The 19,475-nt window shown below is 46.6% G+C and overlaps 1 protein-coding gene across 3 annotated transcripts in view; it reads left to right on the top strand.

Moving 5' to 3' along the window:
• The window catches only part of Psi (P-element somatic inhibitor), a 49,342-nt gene that overhangs the window by 7,034 nt on the left and 22,833 nt on the right, over positions 1-19,475 (top strand). For 2 of the 3 annotated variants that reach the window (XM_077649970.1, XM_077649969.1), the window contains exons 5-11: positions 3,193-3,257; positions 3,810-3,939; positions 4,637-4,787; positions 5,736-5,834; positions 8,587-8,634; positions 13,168-13,476; positions 17,745-17,795. In XM_077649970.1, coding sequence (XP_077506096.1) covers positions 3,193-3,257; positions 3,810-3,939; positions 4,637-4,787; positions 5,736-5,834; positions 8,587-8,634; positions 13,168-13,476; positions 17,745-17,795 — 853 coding nt within the window. The remainder of the gene's footprint in view (positions 1-3,192; positions 3,258-3,809; positions 3,940-4,636; positions 4,788-5,735; positions 5,835-8,586; positions 8,635-13,167; positions 13,477-17,744; positions 17,796-19,475) is intronic. The other variant, XM_077649971.1, reaches the window with a different exon arrangement.

Below are 19,475 nucleotides of genomic sequence, written 5' to 3'. Positions count from 1 at the left end.
CAAGCAAATGCACGTCACTGATTACTTGTAGTTTTGACAGCCCTTCCCTGTAAATAAACATGTTTTGGAGCATAAATAGCGTCCTGTATTCCAGCACTAAAGCTCGCTGCTCACGCGAATGCATTCCAGCACTTGTTTCTGGTGCATAACTGTCCGATAAATTTATTTCATTTGCCATTAGGACTGCATGAATTTAATTCTCAGAATCGCCCGCCACAAATGTGTAGTAGCACCTAGCTCGCGATAATTAGATTAGATACGATTGCTTAAAGGGTGCAGTGACCGCTCATTCTAGCGCCTATTCGATAATTCAAACAATTTTGCAGTCCTCTTCGAGTTCGTATTAACGAGCTTTTACTGTAGTGAGAAATGCTACAGCTGGTTGCGTTATCTGTTTCAAGAAGAGATTTAGTACTCTGTTATGGGTGAAGATGGTTGCATTCGTGAGGAGTGCTGCACCATGAGTGTTTAAAAGTGTGATAACAAAAGTTAGGATTAACTTGTTTGACGCTTGCAAATGGACCTTGCATAGTGACAATCTATGTTGTATGTTAAGAATTGCTTGTAGTGGAGAAATAAGAATACAGTAAAATCCCACTACAGATATTTACGGGACACACCAAATACTGCGAGAATTGGAAGTTTGTTCTGTAGTGCAGGAAACCTTCTGTCCCCCAAAATGGCCTGGGTGATTTAACAAGGGCGGCTACAATAATTCTGAGCATCCTCATTTCTGAGAGTCTGAGGTTGTGTTAGACATTTTGTTATAAAGTGTGCTCCAAATCATGACCATTCCCTCCACTGCAGTTGTTTTATAGAGTAGAATATCGGTGGTACGAATCTCGAGGGGAGGCGAAAATATTCGCATCACCCGAAATTTTGTATCGCTAAAAACGAGCGAAATCCTCCCCGAAACCATGAGACACGCACAAAAAAAAATTAATGTGGAAAGAACTCGCGTATGTCCTTCTGAGTCTTCTTATCTGTGAGGTCGGCCAGCAGAGAATTTTCGAAGCTGAAGAAGTGGGCTGTAGTGTTCTCACGCACAGTCTTGGATGTCACAGTACGCCGCAGAATATCGAGAGCGTGCATAGTTCCGGCTGCCGACGGTGGTTGGTCACCCCCATTTTGGCACTCGTCTTCTTCGTCACTGGTCGAAATTCCAGGCTGCGACGATACATCCTCCACGATGTCTTCCACTGTGCGCAGACCACAGGTGACGAGATCGTTGTCCGCAGTGACGAAATCGTTGGCACTGCAGTCAACGCCAAGCTGGTTCCAGACATCAACCGGAATCAGAACTGGCACTTGCGAGGTGGTGGCCACTGTGGATTTAAAAATCCCACACTTTGCGAAACAGTTCGCGATGGTTGCAGGGGAGATGCGCTCCCAGGCCACTGCAATAAAATGCATAGCGTCAAAAAGACTAATCTGCATATTTGCGTCCTTACGGTCAATCTTCGCAAGGAGGCGGCACACCAACAAACCTTTGAAGTGGTGCTATATATACGTTTCTGATAATGCCGGCATCCAGTGGCTGCAAATGACTATTAGCGTGCAGGGGCAGGTATACCACTTTGATGCTCTGTAGCGTCATGTGCTTTGGATGTGTCGCACACTGGTCCAGCAGGAAAACAATATGTTCTTGCATGACATCCTATGGTTCAAGTATGTGACTGAACTACACGAACAGAGCCAACGTCATCCACGCCTTTTTATTGTCTATATGTGCAGGGCAAACGACCGGCTGCCTTGAAGCATAGGGGCTTTTCATATTTTCCAATGGTGGTCAGTTTCATTTTTCTGACCCGTCAGCGTTGCAGCAAAACAAAACCGTCGCACGCTGCTTACTTTTTTGTCCTCCCTGGCAGGCTTCGACCTTGAAGCAGATACTCTTTTCGGTCTGAAGATTGTAAAACAGCCCTGCCTCGTCAATGTTAAAAACATCGAGAGCGTCATATCCCGCGATGAAAGACTGCAGCATGGTTGCCATCCAATCTTAAACGATGGAGGCGTCAACCTTTTTCCCTTCGCCACAAACGGTTTTGTTGTAGAGGTCATGCGGTGCCTTAAATCGGTGAATCCAGCCACCAGAGGCCTGAAAATTTTCCAAGCACGAGTCAATGTTGATGCTGGCCGCGGTGACCTCTTCAAACCATGTTAGGAGAACTGCTAACTTTACATGGTGAGCAGTCTTCGCTTCTTTGGAGTTTACGCCAGAGTGCTGTACATTCCGCATAATTTGGCCGCGCTGACTGACGATCGTAGACAGCGTAGAAATTGGCAGGCCTAATTCCTTGGCCATGTCTTGGGCTCTTCGTCCACCTTCTTTAAAATATCCAGTTTGTCCTTCAAGGACAGCGCCTTCCGCTTTCGCAACATCGTACTGATTGCAGTACTTTTTGGGCTGACATGATCAATGCTCGTAAAATGACACGCAAACACGCTGCACTTCCGTAGTCGTCGTGCACGAGGAAACAAAAGCGGGAGCTGCTGCTGGTGTGACGATCTGTGCGCTGGCTGTAGCGGAAAGACTGGCGGAACGGGCGCGCAGGGCTGCGAGAAATGTGCAGAGGACAAATCGCGCCCGACCGGTAGGGTTGGCTGGTTCGCAGGGCGTGCGGACCAATAAGCAGTGGCACTAGCCTCGGGCAACAAAGTAAAAAAAAAAAAGGCGAAGAGGCCGCCCCCAAAAACGAGTGAGAAAGCTTCGCTTGCCTCGTCAGCTTACCTGCTGCCGCCGAATCCCAAACCGGCACTGGTGCACGCTGTGCTGGTGGTGGCTCGACGGCCGCGGTACCGAAGTTCGCGTCGTCCGGCGCGACGTGGAAAAGTGTTCGGAAGATCAGAGTTTTGGCCCATTGTACACTGCATTTCGGCGGGGGAATTCTACGAATTAGTATTACACCGAAATTCGTATCAGCCGGGTTCGTATCACCGAGATTCTACTGTACTCTGATTTGATACTTGCTAAAGAATGAAATGTGTGAAGGCATACAGTGTGCTTTAGCCTTTGTTAGCCATTGTGCGTGGCCTCAAAAGCTCACTGGCACCTGCCACGGTGGCTTGATGGACAGTGTGCGTGTCGAAGAACTGCAGGTAGTCCAAATTAATCAGGAGCCCTCCATCTCCCTGGGAGTCAGTTTGTGGCTTTGGAATGTTGAACCCTACAATTTTGCTTTTGTCTTCCAGGGGTCTAGCAAACGCCGCACCGGCTGTTGAAGAGTGGAGTGTACCTGACAAGATGGTTGGACTGAGTGAGTGCGCCCTGTGTGGCATCTTTAGACCAGAGCATTTTTAGAGCACGGGTAGAAGTCTTGATATGCTTCTAATATTAGCAAACTGGGAACAAAGTGTTTTGAGCAGTCAAATTGTTGGGGTGGTCTACATAAAAATGAGCTCGCAGTTCTTTAGTACACTCGTGGTCCCATGTCTTTAGGCATCTGTTATCTGCTAACTTTTTGCTGTTAGTGTTGCACTAGCAAGTACGGTCAATTGCATTTCTTGATGGAAGATAAAAATGCAGTCCTCACTTTGAAGCGCACCAAGGAAGCTGGCGTAGGCCGTTATGCTTTCTTCCTCTATGCACGACAAACAAGTGGCTTTGTGAACCGTAATTCTGGAGGTCACGCTGCTGCAAATGTGCGGCAATTGGGTTGGCATTGATATAGTAGTTGTGTGATGTGAGCACTGTGTTCCAGCCACAGTGCTAACCCAAAGGAAATCTTAATGCCTTGGTGCATGTTGCCGTGAAGGCTGTGCCTCCCTTTAGCGGCAAGGGTATGATGCAGTGCATTGCTTCCATGCAGTCATCGGTCGGGGAGGCGAGCAGATCAGCCGGCTGCAGGCGGAGTCTGGTTGCAAGATCCAGATGGCCCCCGACTGTGGGGGTATGTCAGAGCGACCCTGCACCCTGACTGGACCACGGCATGCCATTGAGTAAGTCTGGCAATTGAAGTAAGTCTAGCATTTCGACTGAAGAATCGACTGGCTAGTGTGCTAATGCAGTAATAATTGCAGTAGTAATTGTTCAGATGCCGCAGTTCAGATGCGAACTCCGTTCTTTAGTGCCCCTGCTTAACCAATTTTCCCCCCAAAAAAAGCGAAGTAAGAAAGGTTGGTGTTTTTTGAAGCAAACAGTGTTTCTGGTGTCATTTCAGCCATTCGGGAGATTATGTCGAATTTTTTCCAAGTTTCATTTCTATGAGCTTTTATGGTGCATTTCTGGGCCATATGCGCCATATGACATGCACCATTTTTCTGCGATCTGAGGGGTGTGTCAACTAGACGGTGAAATGCAGGGGGTGGGGGCTGAGTGTTCCACTTTGAGGGAATGGTGGCGATACGAAATAGTTGGCGTCCTCTCATTAGAAAAGTCATAGTGGTTGCTAGCTTCATGTCTGTTTGGGGGAGGTATAGGTGGTTCTAGTTATCTTGGGATCCAAGGATAAATTTCCTCATTGTAATTCTAATGTTGGATGGCACAGCATGAGAGCAAGTAGAGTAGAAAGTGCTGCAGCATGTCCTTTTACTGTTAGTGCACAACTTTGAACCATAAAATAGTGGTGCAAGTGTTACCACTAGTAGTGCTACAAAGTTGGAATGTTGACTGAGGTGTGTGTGTGTTTGCATGCAGGAAGGCAAAGGACATGATCAACCAAATTATTAGTCGTGGGGGGGACCCGAGCCAGCTGAACGATGGCCATGTGGTTGTGGAGCTCATGGTGCCGGGGCCCCGGGTGGGTCTGGTCATCGGAAAGGGCGGCGAGACCATCCGGGGGTTGCAGGTGAGTCTTTTGGAAAGGTGCAGCGGTTTTCGCATGGGCATGAGCTGCCGTCTGTTTATCCTTTGTTCAAGAAGCCAAGCCTTTATTTAGGTGCAAAGGTTTTACAAAGCTGTAAAGCTCTTTGTTGTCGCAGGGTTGTGTTGGGTGCTTTTAGTTTTAAATGTGGTCTCGTTTGGCATCCTGTACCAAGTTGCATCTACTTGACCCTTCTGCAAATAATTGCGGGAGGTGAAACGGTGATGCAAAAGCAAACTCTTCGGCTTCCAAGCTTAGCTCTTGCAGCTGTGGCCAGAAGTTTGCAAGCTACAACAAGTGTAAGCTTTGGTACAGGAACAAATGTTCTAATTGTTTGGGCCCTTAGAGGATATGCATTAGTGTTCTACATTGGGCAATGCATTCTCTGTTCTCGAGTATATATGAAGAGTTGCTCGCACTTGAATGTTCAAATGTTCTGCCCTTCCCTGCATCTAGTCTGTGCTTTGGCAAGGGCAGCTAGCTTCTTCAAATGTGCATTATTTTTGCCTCTGTTAAGACATTCCTCAACAGTATCTGTGTATTGTTCAACTCTCTTGTCTACCAGTCATTGGCATGGTGGTCTTGTTGGTTTGCTCGTGCTGGATTACTGCCATGGCCATGGAAGAAGATGCACACGAAATTTATCAACGTATAGGCTCCGCAGCACGAATTTGTGTTATGGGGAAGTGTTGAGATACCAGAAACTCTTAGTGGTTATTTTTGGGAAAATTTCGTTTCGAGGGCTTGGCAGGGGTCGTTGGAATAATTTGTCACTGAAATATTTTTTGGTTGGAGGTTCATACTACTGAAGTTTTAGAGTATGCCAAAGTTGGTAAGATGTGCAGCACAGCCAATTGGAGTATTTGTGCGATTGCTGTGCCTATTAACAGCTGAGCAGTTTTAAACCTGCCACCTTGTGTGTGTTCTGGGCAGGAGCGAGCCAACGTGAAGATGGTGATGATCCAGGACGGCCCCCAGCAATCCATGATGGACAAGCCCCTCCGCATCACCGGCGAGAAGAGCAAGTGCGAGGTGTGTGGTTTCATGCACTTTCTTGAGCATTCATTTTGTACATATCCACTCTGGAATGAATGGTATTGATGGTGTGGCATGCCTCGCAAGCACCACTAGAGGCAAATGTTTGGCTCTGCGAACTTCTAAAACCAGTAGAATTGGGATGGAATGAAGGCATTCACAGGGTGTGGTGGGTGGGCGGTGTGCAGTAGTGGGCACGGAACTGTGTAGCCACAGCTACTGTATCAAACTGCTTCTGAAAGTGTGGATTTGCTGGATGCTCTGCTTTTACTTGCAGTGCATGCAGATTGGGCAGAGCTGTGGGAGGAACAGATTCAAGTTGCATCAAAGCAATGGGGTGGTGTTTATCACTGTGCTGCGTGCCCTCAACGTTTAGCAGTGGGTCATGAGCTCGGAAAACAGATGCCGCTAGTGCCTATTAAGTCTCAAAACAACATGCTGGGCCAAATTAAGTGAAGGCAGGTCTATGTGAATATAACTTCAGATTAGTCATAAGGTTCTTTAGAATATGAGCAATACTACTGACCCCTTCCTCCGGCATACCGGCAATAAGTTAATTTTTTTTTAGTGAAAATTGTATTTTCGTGGCCCCTATAGAGTGCAACAAATCCGCGTAATCTGCGACCCCCGTTTTGAAGCCTTTATTTAAAGAAAAAAAGTGCATATATTGCGCGAGTACATCAGACGCCAGAGTGCCAGCACAGCCCTGTGCATTTTAGTTCGAACATTTTAGTTTGAACATTTCAGTATCCACAGTGGTTAATTCGAACTCAAGATCTTGAGTCCCTGGCTTGCACCGCCCCTCGCAAGTTTGCCCATAGAGAGTACCAACTCACCGCAAATTTACTGGACTCAAAGAACAGTCAACAAGCCGCCTGCACAAAGTGAGATGCGTACTGTGCTCCGGTGCAAACCGTGCCTGGTCTTTGCTGCCGGAGAACTGGTGCAGCTGCGTTGTCATGTTTCGGCGCAAGCCACAGCAGGTTTTTGTGTTACAGTTGCTGTGCCTGATATCACATGGTGTAGTTTGTAGTTTAGGTTTGTTGCTTTTATTGGTGCAGTACCTTCTGTGTATTTGTGTCCATTCAAAGAAAAGAGAATGCACGTCTCCACTGAAACAGGGTTCTCTGTCGCATATTGCTTGCTCGTATCGTCTGCTTGAGAATCTGCATTTCTATAGTAAAAGCTCGGTAATTCGCCCTCTGTTTGATAATCTGCACAATTCTGCCAGGTGCTCCTGGCCAGTGCCAGTGTAAGTCTATGGTGTCGAGACTCGCTAATTCAGACGCTGTGGATTGAAAGGAGGCCGCGTCTAGTTATGGCTGGCACGGCAAACTATTGTCAAGATAGCTCTTCTCAAACCTCAGTTGCATGCTGCAGAGTCCTGCGCAGCAATAGGTGTGATGTAATATGGATGGCATGGCTTCCATAAATAGTCTTGACCGCTTAATTTTAGCATGGTGTCATATTTTGTTTCGCTTTTCGGAGCTTTGCGCCATCTCGCAGTGCAGTGGCTATCGGTTGTGCATTAGCCAGCCAACAGAACACAGCTGCAGGCTGTTCGTACCGATTGGTGCTGCTTGCTTATGTATTTTCCTCGCTTCCATACACATGGTTCCATACCGAGGAGGGTTTCAAAACTGCGTGTCTTCTCACGTGTGATGTGGATGCTTGTGAGGGAACCCCATCGCTAACTTGGTGCACAGTGAAGGATGCCGTGGGGGCTGTTATCATTTTGGAGCTGTTCTGCTTTGACGCTTCTGACAGAGTGCTTTCAATTGATAGAGATGCAAAAAATAGTGAGTCATTTGTGCCAATCTTCAAAGAAGGCTACCATTGTGCAGTCTTGAACCAAAAAATTTCGTGGTCATTCAATAATTGGGACTTGGAATCTTTCTACTCGAAGTTTGAATTAAAAAATTTTACTGTACATGAAAATTACAGAAATTTACTGAATTACATTTTCTTGCCTTCAGTGTACACACGCATGTGAACACACAACTTAAAAATAAGATTACCCTCAGCTTTGTCAATGTTGGCCATTTCTGGCGGGTTTGGCTACTGAGCCAGAGGAGCCGGATCATATGACCCACGGTCCATGATCCATGGGTTCTCATTGAGGTAGATTGCAAAAGGCACCCCTGTGCTGTGTGATGTAAAAACTCCAGTCAGGCTTTATTAATCCAGAGCCCTTGACTGCAGTGTGCCTCATAGCCCATGTGTCGCTTGAAGAAAAAATGTGCAATATTGTCAGCAATTTCCATAGATTTTGAGGAATTACCCACAGGTAGGTTTGAGTATATTATTGGTATTGGATCAACTGTCAATACATGCTGGCATTATTTTTATGCCATCTGGAATTTGCTCCATATGTACCTGTTCTCAGTGTTCTGATTGGGGCCTGTGCTAAGAGCTAGGGAGGCTTGAACAGCAGCTAATGATGAGTGATGCATTTTTGTGAGGAACTTGAGTTGGTTGAGTTTGGTGCCATTTTGTGAGGATCTAATTTGTGCACTATCCATCACCTGTTTGCTGCCTTTCTGAGCTGGCAGGTGCCAAAAAATGTGCTAGAGCAAAGTACTGGAGGGAATTCGCTGACACCCCAAGAGATACTATGTATCTCTGTGAGGGGAGTTAGATAGTACTCCTCCGGACATGTCCTTCACATAAGGTTTGAAGTATCGATTGCTGGCCTGCACTGATTGGGGCTGGTGCAGTGCTTGAAGCTTCTTTTGCACTTGTTTTTCAGTATGCCAAGCGCCTTGTCTTAGACCTTATCACAGAGAAAGAACTGGAGGTGAGTGCCTGTTCTGCACCTTGGAGCAGCCCTTTCCAATCTTTGGGGACCAGCTAGATCTCATTTCCCTGGTCCCCGACAAGGAAGGGCACAGCATGTGTGGGCATGGGGCATGGTCTATGTGCTTCGCCAGCTATGCAGCGGGGTGCACTAAAGCCCCGTGTCACAGGCCAACCCTTCATTGGCAGTTAAGCTGCCAATGAAGAGACTTCCATTAGGGCTGTCATACAATGCTCGTGAAACCTAATTTTGCCGAGCGCTGCAGATACTAGACTCGCTTGACAATGTGCTGACAGCGTTATCAGGGTCCTGTGTAAAGTGGTTTTGGCTGGTTTTGGACATTCTGTTCCTCTGTGATCATTGTGGCCATTGTCTGTGCATGTGGTGACATGCTTCCATTTAAATGAATCTTCTTTTTTCACATGGCTGCTCTGCACACTTGCGCCTCTCTTCCAGCTGGACTGGTTAAGAGAACACACTGGAAGTTCCTGCATTTGCAGTTCATGTTATCATAGCTAGTCACAACTCAAGAATGCAGTGGCCAAGCCCCTCAAAGAGGGCTCTCCAGGCAGTGGCATCGACTGGTTTTCATGAGGCAGAGAGAGCAAGAAAGGGACTTTGTCCCTGTCTAGGGGCTGGTGGTGCAGAGGGGTTAAATGACTGTAGACACCATAATTTTTGCTAGTGTTTTTTTTTAATGACGAGTTAGACGTTGGTATACATGGATCACCGGGTGGTGTGCGCCTACAACAGTTAAATAATTTAGTCGCCAACCGATTTTTCGGACACGAAGGGACCCGAAAAATGGTCCGAATAATCGAGCAGTCCGAAAAATCAGTGAAGTATACAAAAAAATTTTATTGAGATGAAATCTGCTTAAAAATGTCACGAATTTTACCTTGCGGAAAATTTCGCTTGCTGGCGACAATTTGCGCCTGTATTTGTGCCAAGGTTGTGCTTTCAGTGTATACGCTAGGCAGCAAGGTCACCGCATTTAGTTAGAATACTTCCCACGCTTCTTTGACGGACCTAGCGGTGCCATGTTGTCCACAAGCCGACTGTGCACCACACCGCTTGTTAGACACACGCAAAGATAAGGCACTTTTCTTTAAAAGCGGCGGAAACGCCGGACGCAATCACAAAACTGCGAACAGATGTAACTTCGTGAAGAGTGAGCGCCACTCGGTCAACGCGGTCAGAGAAACCCAAGTGACGAAACGGCGAATGGGGAAACCTATGAGACCTGCCGCGGTGGCTCAGTGGTTAGGGCGCTCGGCTACTGATCCGGAGTACCTGGGTTGGAACCCGACTGCGGTGGCCGCGTTTCGATGGAGGCGAAACGCAAAGGCTCCCGTGTGCTGTGCGATGTCAGTGCACGTAAGATCCCCAGGTGGTCGAAATTATTTCGGAGCCCTCCACTACGGCACCTCTTTCTTCCTTTCTTCTTTGTTCTTGTCAAAATTTTGAATGTGCCAAAAATGCAGTTTTGAGAAATTGGGGAAAAACGTTTCTGGAATATTTTTGTGATACCAAGGCTAACTAGAAATGACTGAAGTGTGTTCTGGCTAGTTTCTGATGTGGAAGCACTATTTCCCATCGACATAATTGCGCTTGCAACAAGGAAATTGTTGCAGAACTGATGGCATGGGGTGGAGGCTGGAACCCGAGCCGAAGTTGCGGCGCGCGATTGTATAACGACGGCGCTGTGATCACAGTCAGCCCCTAACAAACGATACCAATGAAAAGTGCTCTTTGGTCATCTTGCCCCTCCAAACATTCAGAAGCAAGTACATTTCGCCAAAGCTTCCGTTACCGCAGTTGCGGGACTTCATTTCGCGACCGCCATTGGCGCCGTGCTACCAGCGTTACCGGAAAGTTCGATCTATTGCGCTGTTGCTGGCTGTCCACGAAAGTTGCTTAAGTATCACTTCTTCATTTGCACAATCAAGATTACGCTGTCTGTATGCGGCAGGAATCGCCCTGATCACTCCTCGCATTATCGGCGTTATCGGACCATCGCGAAGCGTCATCACCGATTGTAGATAAATGGATACGATGATGCAGCGTACTCAACGCGCTTCAAAACCTTTCGCTCCCTCAGGATCACTCCCCGCTGCAGCGCTAAGCACCACCGGTCACGGCGTTCTCGAGTCATCGCGGAGCGTCGGCGCTGATTGTAGACACCAGGATGCGACGATGCAGCGTACCCAGCGCACTTTGGATCTCTATCTTTCGCTTCCTTATTGTGCTTTCAGCCTAAGGCTTGTGCAAAGCGAAATAGTTTGCACGTAGCGGCCAAAGAACCTCACTTTGCCGTAGCAGTGCGACAGCGCGACTCACTCAAAATGGCGCCGGGCTGCCAGCAGTAGCCGCCAGCCAACGAAAAGTCATTTCGGTCACGTGATTCGGGAAACCAATAGCAGCGCACATTTTGTTCAGTTTTGTTAACTTGTTTATTGCTTCCAGGGCTTGCTCATAGTTGCCAACCGGAATATTGGAATAGTCTGAATCCTGACCTTTCCAACGAAACAAAAATGGCGCCGACGGAGCGCATACTTCGCGAATTGCGGGCGATCAAAGTTTGGTACGATTAGACCTCAATTTAAAGGACCTGGGCACACGGTTTCACGTCTTTAGAACGCTAGGAAGCATGAATTAGGCAGCATTTTTTGACGCAAATTCGTAGATAGCTGCGCAATGACCTCAGGATCACGGAAATGAAAATATCAAAAATCCGATTTTTTTTCACCAATTTTCAGTCGCAAAGAGCAGTGTCCCCCTTAAAGGCGGCCTGCACTTCGTGCACTTTGTGATTGTCTTTCGCACTTTATGCACTGTAAGTAGTGAGCTGTGGTCACGCTGCTGTAAATAAATCCATTCACTTCCAAGAGGATGTCTGAGTGCAGTTCCCGTGCTTCTGCATGGGAATTTTTTTGTTGCTTTGGGTGATGCAAGTATATTGCAGTCCTGTGAGATTCGTGTTGAGATTCTATTGTAATACATTGGAACTGCAGAAAAGTTGGAGACCTCCATAGTAATGAGGGTTGTATTGAAGGGGCACGACTTTGCGCGCTTTCCGATGCGGCCGCGATTGCTTGCTGGCTCTTAATCATAGACAATGACGATGCAGGGATCCCAAATGCCTTTGCAATGTCAACTTGATGCTGCCCGTAGTCTAGCCCACGTAAAATGTCCCGCTTTTCGTCGAGTGTCAGGCACTTTCGTTTTCCGCTCATGGTTAACCAGCACTCGCACTCTTCCTCGAAGCTAGGACGAATAGGCCTAGTAGGGCCAGTAGAGCTGAAGCTGTGGTTGGCTATGGCTAGCTATGGCTGTGGAGCCAACTAAACGCACTAATGCAAAAAAAAAACCAGCAATGGCTTCAGCTGGCTACGGCTTAGGTAGCCAATCCAGTTCAAAGCTAAATCGCTAAATGGCGGCGGTAATGGAGCGCAGTCGGCGCAGTTCTCAACGTAAAAAAGCACGGCAAAAAGGGTGGTTTGTACTTGTTGAAGTGCTCAGTATGACTTAGGAGACATGGCATGGCACCTCGGGAACTGTTCGTAGAACTGAAATGCGCACTGCACTGAATTTCGTTAAACTGAAGGTCGTTTGCATTGGGTTTAAGGGGGCTACTGTGAGGGTTTTAAAAAAAGTTTGTACAACTGAACACTTCGTTTAAATGAAGTTCGTTCAAGTGGTATTTTACTGTACTAAGGAATGCAATAAGGCTAAAATTGTCTTCCTGCCTATCATAGAACTTAAGTTATAGGGTTTTAAAGTTGTCGCTTCAGAAATGCGAATGAAAGTGTGTATTCTGGTTTCTGAAGTGGCAGCTTCAATACCCTATAACTCAAGTTCTATGATAGCCAGGATGATAATTTTACCCTTATTGCATTCCTTGGCATTAAGACAACACAATGGCATACATTTCAGCGGTTTTCCTACAGCAAATTTTCTTCCAAGCTCATTGAAAAATAATTGCACAAGAATTACATAAGTGCTCTAAAAATTGTTTTACAAGAAATTAAATTACATATTTAGAATCAGCACGCAAAAGTACATGTTACCTGAAGATTTCATAATTATTACATTAATAAAATTTTGTTTCCAAGACCAGGCTCCACCGTTAAAAGAATGAGGACCTGTTTTATGAGAAACTAAACAGCATATGGGGATTTATGGTGCAGAAAATATTTTTCTTGCTTTTGTGGTGGACTTCAGCATAAAAAAATTTTCATTTCAGCAAAAATTTTCAGTGTGAAAAATTGAATTGTATTCTTCCAGAAATGCAGTGTATAGCAGTGAAATTGGTCAAATTTGTTGGCAGATGTTACTCTGCGGAACCCACTATAACTGTGAGCAAGAGCCTTTCTTTTCTTGGTTTTGGATAGCCTGACAATTGCAGTGTGTGGGAGCTATAGATTGCCTGTAAATTTTGTCTGCTTGCATGATTAAAAAGTTCCATATGATCGCACAGTTGAAAACTTGCTGAGGCACCCAATTTCTACTCTCTCTCTCTCGTGCTCTCAGAATGTGCGCAGAGGCTTTGGTGGGGGTGGACCTGGTGGTGGAGAGTATGGTGGACCTCCCGGCGGTGGTCCCGGAGGCGGACCTGGCGGTGCTTCCCAGGAGGTGCTGGTGCCCAAGCAGGCAGTGGGCGTCGTGATTGGCAAACAGGGAGACATGATAAAGCGCATCCAGCAGGAGACTGGTGCTCGCGTCCAGTTCCAGCAGCCACAGGACGACAACGCCCCGGATCGCGTATGCCTGCTGACGGGTGGGCCCGACCAGGTGCACCACGCCGCCTCCTTCATTGGCGAGCTCATCCAGAGTGTGCTGGTGAGTGGATCCACGAATAAGGCCTGGCCCTGGGCTTTTTTTTTTGGCTGTTTAGCTTCTGCAGTGAGAGGAAAGGCATGCGACGGACTGTTCTTCCTAGTTAGTATGCAGTTGTGAAAGCTGCTGAATTAAGAGGGTGGCTGCAGCAAGATCTGCGTGATGGCCTGTCATTTATTGTGCACGGCATCGTTTAGGGCGATAGTGCTAGTGGCAGTGTTCAAAGGGATAGTCTGCTGTTGGAGGCTTTTTTTTAGGAAGTACAGTCGAACCCACTTATAACGATACCGGTTTTTAACGATGTATCGGTTACAGCAATGAAAAGCTTCTGCACCGTCCACTTTTGTATGTTTTCTATAAATAACCCGCTTAATACAATGCACCCATGCCGCATTATCGTTATAACAATGAAGTCTGGCTCCCGAGTGCTCTTGCCAAAAGGTAGTGGAATGAGAAATCCTTGCGTTTCTTCGGGATTTCTCAAGCTTACAGGCGGCTGCGGCAACCTACAACGCCCCTTTCGGGGCCACCAAAAGGATGCCTCGGCGGAGCTCGCATGTCACTTGCCGTCCGTGACCATTCTTTGCAGTTCTTATGCTTTTTTTCATGCAACCAGTTTATAACAATTATCGGTTATAACAATGGAATTTTCCTGCCACTTGAATATTGTTATAAGTGGACTCGACTGTACATATTTGTTCTCTATCCAGTCCAGTCTGTCAATGTTCTGACCCGATCTCGTGGCAACGAAGCTTTAGCTTGAGTGCAATATTTAGTGCGTCCTGTGTATTTCGTCGTAGCGGGATCCAACTGCACTGTGCCACAATGCCTCACTTTCCTCCTCCCAACAAATTCCCACCCTCGTCTTCTAAAAAAAAAAACAACAGGTTGTGGCGTCGACCTTGCCATGGAGGATGCTGACACTGTCATGTTGTCAGGACTATCGCATGCTCTTCTAAACGTTATTAAGGTTTCATTAAGTCGCAATTATACTCAATTTTCTGTAAATAAGGCTTCGTGCACTTATGTAATATGCTTAACTTTTTGCCGAGAGCTTTTAAAGAATTGCAGCAGAACTTGCTAGAATGCATACCATTATCATCCTGCCTCTCTGGAAGTTGACTTGTAGGATTTTGAAGTCGTCAGTTCAGAAATGGCAATACAAATTTTTTTTCCCGTTTGTGAAGAGGAAACAAGTTTCAGTGTGGAAGCTCGTTACTTTGAATTTCAGGAGCATTGGAGCTGTATGATTTGGTCCATCCGCATTCCATTGGTATCTGTGCAAAACATGGCCCTTAATCCAAAAGTGAATCGGTTGTCACCAAAAATTCAAACTATGCGCTGCGGTGCCTGTGTGGCCTGGGTACACGGCGAATCATGAAACGCATTGCAAGGCTGTGCCACCTCTTTGGAGATATGTGGGCAGTAAAATGGCTTGTGAGGTGCTAGGCCGGGTAAAGAGGATGGGGCTGTCTCTCTACGTGTTAGTGGCAACATGGCGGTGGCAACTAACGCCATTATCTCAGAGATTTGTACCTGGCTTAGTTGTAACGTGTTCATCTTGAAGACTTCAGTAGCTTGCTGCATTACGTGAACGATCGATGACTCGACAAGCAATGACATGCAGTGCATAAGACGCGTAGCAGCGCACTTGAAATCCGAAGCGACATGCCTGTGCATGAAATGCAGAATGAACGAATAGGAGCTTTGACTGATGTTTGCTGTGCGTCTTTGTTTTTCGGTGCAGTTTGTGTGCGACTGGTTGCAATCGTCGCAGTTAACCTGTTTGGTGTGCTGCAGTGTAGCACTTTAGAAATCTTACTTGTCTGCGGGGATTGCTGCTCCTAAAACCGAACCAGGATATCGCCAAAAAACTCCCTTATTGGTTTGGAAGTTTGCTTGCGACTCCTGCTGGGAAGGCTGGAAAATGTAGTACTGTACGTGCAGCTGTTCTAGAAATTTGCTTTTCGGCACAAATGCTTTCTCAACCTCGTGACTCGCAAGTGTGGATGTGGCGGTGGTTGCGCTATCAGTTTGGTGGAAAAGCAACACTGGCGAGACAGTCGCACGCTGCTCGATTTTCAAGTTATGCGACCAGGCTCACAGGTAATTGCGTGCCCTTCACCACTCTGGTGTGGCCCTTTGCTGCTGCGCGAGTTAGGACACGCTGAATGCTGCCAGCCTCTTCCTTGGTTTTTAAGGGGGGAAGAGGGTCTTAGGGAAACATTTTTTAATATTGGACTTAGCATAATGAAAACTTCAGCTAATATGTATTTTAGTGTGCTGATTTCAAATATGATGCCCATTTTTGTGTATATTATGTCGTTCGTTATTAATTCAAGAATTTCGGTATAATTATTCTGACAACTTTTTGAAAAAATTGGCTACTCAGATTCAAATAATTTTTATCCCAGTGGATTCTACTGTTATTAATGCTTGCAATAAGTGTACTTTTGGTGTTCTAGCCCTTCTGTAACCAAAGTTACAATGTTTTGAAGTTCACATAAAAGTGGCAAGGAAAAAAGTGATTTTTATTTATGCCGTTTAATATTTTCAGTTTATTAAGAGTGCGGTTAATGGTTTTATTGCAAGGTCTAATTATTCAGCTTTCAAATAAAACAAGAATGGTGAAAATAGCACGAACCAAAGCCAGGAAAAGCTTGTCAGCAGTTCGTAGGGTGGCGCAGAAAATGAAACTGAGAAAAACGCAAAAAACGAAGTCAAACATTTTGAAGCTGTGTAAGCACATAACAGTGCTTAATTTTCCAAAACAAACAGCTTAAAAGGCGCATAGTGAATAGTCTGAATCACATTTTTGCCGTTGCCGCTACTTAGCAAGCTGCAAAAATGATTTCGAGGGTGCATACTGTATTGTGAAGCAGTCTGTCAATCGCCACCAAATCTACCGACCACATCGGGTAGCTCCGCAGGCAATGGAGGGTTGGCGTCTACATGCTCGTTCGCTAGCGTCCACATCTTGCGCTAGGTTGCGGAAATTGCTGCCAAACTGGCGATTTTATCATCCGCGTGCTTCGCAATCCTCGCGATCAGCGCTGGGCAGAAATGTGTCTAATCTGGTTCGCTGCTGCCAGTCTCGCCCGAGCCCGCAATTTGCTCCATGTCGAAGGCAGACGCCGAAGCTGGTAAACAAGCGCTTATCGCGACCGCCGAATTGCACTCCTGTGCTTCATTATTCCCTTATCCCTCTTCCCATCACTTTTAAGTAAAACCATCCTCCGGCTCTCCGTCATCCTCTGCAGCCGCGATATGCACCGCGCTCGGAACGAACGCTGGAACGGCTGCCAAGGTCGCATCATCCGCCGGTTCACGCTCAGGCGCTCCGCTGCTGCTGGTTGACATCACTGCCGACGAACTTGTGTCTTCCGCTTACTTTCTGCGGCCTTCTTTATGTTTTTTCCCCAAACTAATGCGCACTGCGAACTTCCGATACGGTTTCAAGCCACGGTGGTCTTTTTCAAAATGGCGTCGCAGGTTGAGCGCGGAGCCTTCATAAAAATGGCGCCGGCCAATGAGGCGTTTGAATTTCGCCGCGTGGTGTCCAACAGCCAATTGCTGCATTTTATATTTTGTTTTCTGTCTTTTTTCGGCGACCAATCGCATTAGACCTTTCGTTCTGGCTGGAAAGAAAGCTGAGGCGTTGCTCTTTCAAACGAGTCCAAAGTCGCCTAGCTGTGACGGCCACTTTTCACGCGACGCAGAACGGGCATTTTCTAACCTATTTTCGCGAGCTCTCTTGTCAAAATTGCATCTTTGCAAGTCGATTTCTCGTAAACTATGCGGTTATTCAGCCATGAAACTTGAAATTAAGATGAAAAATGACTTATCCAACTATGACCAAATTGAAAAGTCGATTTTTTTCGCGATTTTTTTGGTCCCAAAGACCCGCATCCCCCCTTTAAGGCAAAGAGGCCTTTTCATAAGTTCAGGTTTTAGAACAGAAGGCGCTGGCTGTTGCCTTCGAGGAAAAAAAAAGGAAAAGGAAATGACCGAACAGTTTAGACTGATTCCAGAGCGCAATGTACAGCGCATTCTGTGTTGGTGTCTGTCCTCATGGAGTTCGAATTAATCAGCTTTTACTGTACTGTTTGCTGTTGGCATATCTCAGGGCATCGTAATTATGGTGTCCTGAATCTTTTAGAGGGCTGAAGTGGGAGGAGAAGGCGTGCAGTGCGGTGCAAATACGGTGGCGGTGCCCTCTCCTAATTGTGTGCCTCTGCCTCTGTGTGTGTTGTCGTTTCTGCCCGCCACAGAACCGCAGCGGATTCGCTCCGCACAGACAATTTGGATTTCCGCCACCTTTCGTGAGTGTTGAGCATTTCTCGCTGTGGGCATTCTCTACCTCCTCTCTGTCTCCGCTGGAGGCCTCACTGTTCTTAGGGGGGAGAGGGGGAATTTGCTTGGTGAAGGGTGCACAAAAAGAGGAGGCCCCCCCTCTCTTTTGGTTCCAAAGTTATGGCATGAAGTGCCCGGCAGGGAGCAATTCAGAAGGAACAGCAAAAGCTAAATGTGCTACAGTAGAATCTCGGTGACACGAACACAGTAGATATGAGTTTTGCGATCATACGAATTTGTAAAATTCTCTAGCGAGAGTGCATTGTGTGGACAATGTGTGGAATTTCGGATGTTCCGAACTCTCTCCCTTGCCTCTATAGGTGATACAAACGCGCGAGCCGCGACCGCGCGCGCGAGCACTAAGCGCTGCCTGTACATCGCCAAAGTCGTGATCGCTAATTGCGCGGCACGCACCGCGAGCAGTGATCAGCGGTCTGCGCCCTGCTCATCGCCGACGTTGCGGTCACTTATTGCGTGGTGTGCACAGAGAGCAGTGAATAAATCCCGCTGGCCATAAACAGATTTGTGTCAATGCATTTTTCATGCTTCTGCATTCGAAATTTGTTCATTCGGGTGACACAAAATCCTGCTGATACGAATTTTGTCACGACCCCGTGAGATTCCTATGACTGAGATTCTGCTGTACAAAACATTCTCAGTGAATCAGTCCGCAGTATAAGCTTTAACAGTAAGTCGGCAAGTGTGCCTACCGTATTTGCACTGCCTTAGTGCCGCAGCCTTTGTTCGTGGTCCCCTTTTCCCTTCCTTGTGGCCTTTGTGCTTTGACATGAAAGTAGTTTGTTTTGGGTAAACTCTCGATAGCATAAAGCACGCTGCTGCTATTTTTATTTGTCAATTTTTGCGCTTCGCTTTAACAAACCTGCACGCCTCCCCTAACATACTGGTATAGAGCTGCATTCAGTGTTGCTGCATTAACTGTTGCTGGTGGTTGTGTTTAATGAGCGGAAACTGGTGCATGATTCTATGCTATCCTCATTTGGCTTCCCTTGTGCGTGCATGTGGTGCCTGATGGTCCGGGGTGTGTCAGTGGACAGCTTGATTCTCTTTGAAAGGAGTAGAGGGAGGGGGTGAGTGGCTAACTTGTGTTTTGCTATGGCATGCCTTGACTCCAGGGGTCATGCATTGTGCAACATTGCTTGACTGACTGAAACTTGTGCATGTTTTATATGTTAAAAGGTTGTAGTTTTCTGATACCATATATGGTGTCATTGCCGGGTTGCAGTGAATGCACCTTCCATTTTAAAGTGGCTTTCGCCTATTGCCTTGTCATGTTGCTTGTACCTGGGCCAGAATGCAAAAGAAAACTGCTTTAGATGTGAGTGTTGAGTTATTTTTAATGATCTGTGCTGTAGTTTTTGCATTCTGTGGAATTTTTTTGTATCGCAGATGGCCTTGGTAAACAGAATGGTCAATCCTCCTGCCAGCTTCATCCTAGGTTAATTTTTTATGATGCATTGTGTGTGCATGGTGCACATACTAAGGGATTCCGTGTTCAGCACTGATTCTGCACTATTCTTTTTTGTAGCATCTCTGCAACCGTAATATCATAGGTCTCCTCTTGACCTGAGGCTGTGGGCAGCATTTGACGTAGAAGTTGCATATTGCTTTCAAAAGTAACGAGAAAGGTT

This window comes from Amblyomma americanum, chromosome 1 (genome assembly GCF_052857255.1).
Source record: "Amblyomma americanum isolate KBUSLIRL-KWMA chromosome 1, ASM5285725v1, whole genome shotgun sequence".
Classification (NCBI taxonomy): domain Eukaryota; kingdom Metazoa; phylum Arthropoda; class Arachnida; order Ixodida; family Ixodidae; genus Amblyomma; species Amblyomma americanum.
Note: the sequence above shows the minus strand (reverse complement) of the source record. Positions and strands in the feature narration are given on the sequence as shown.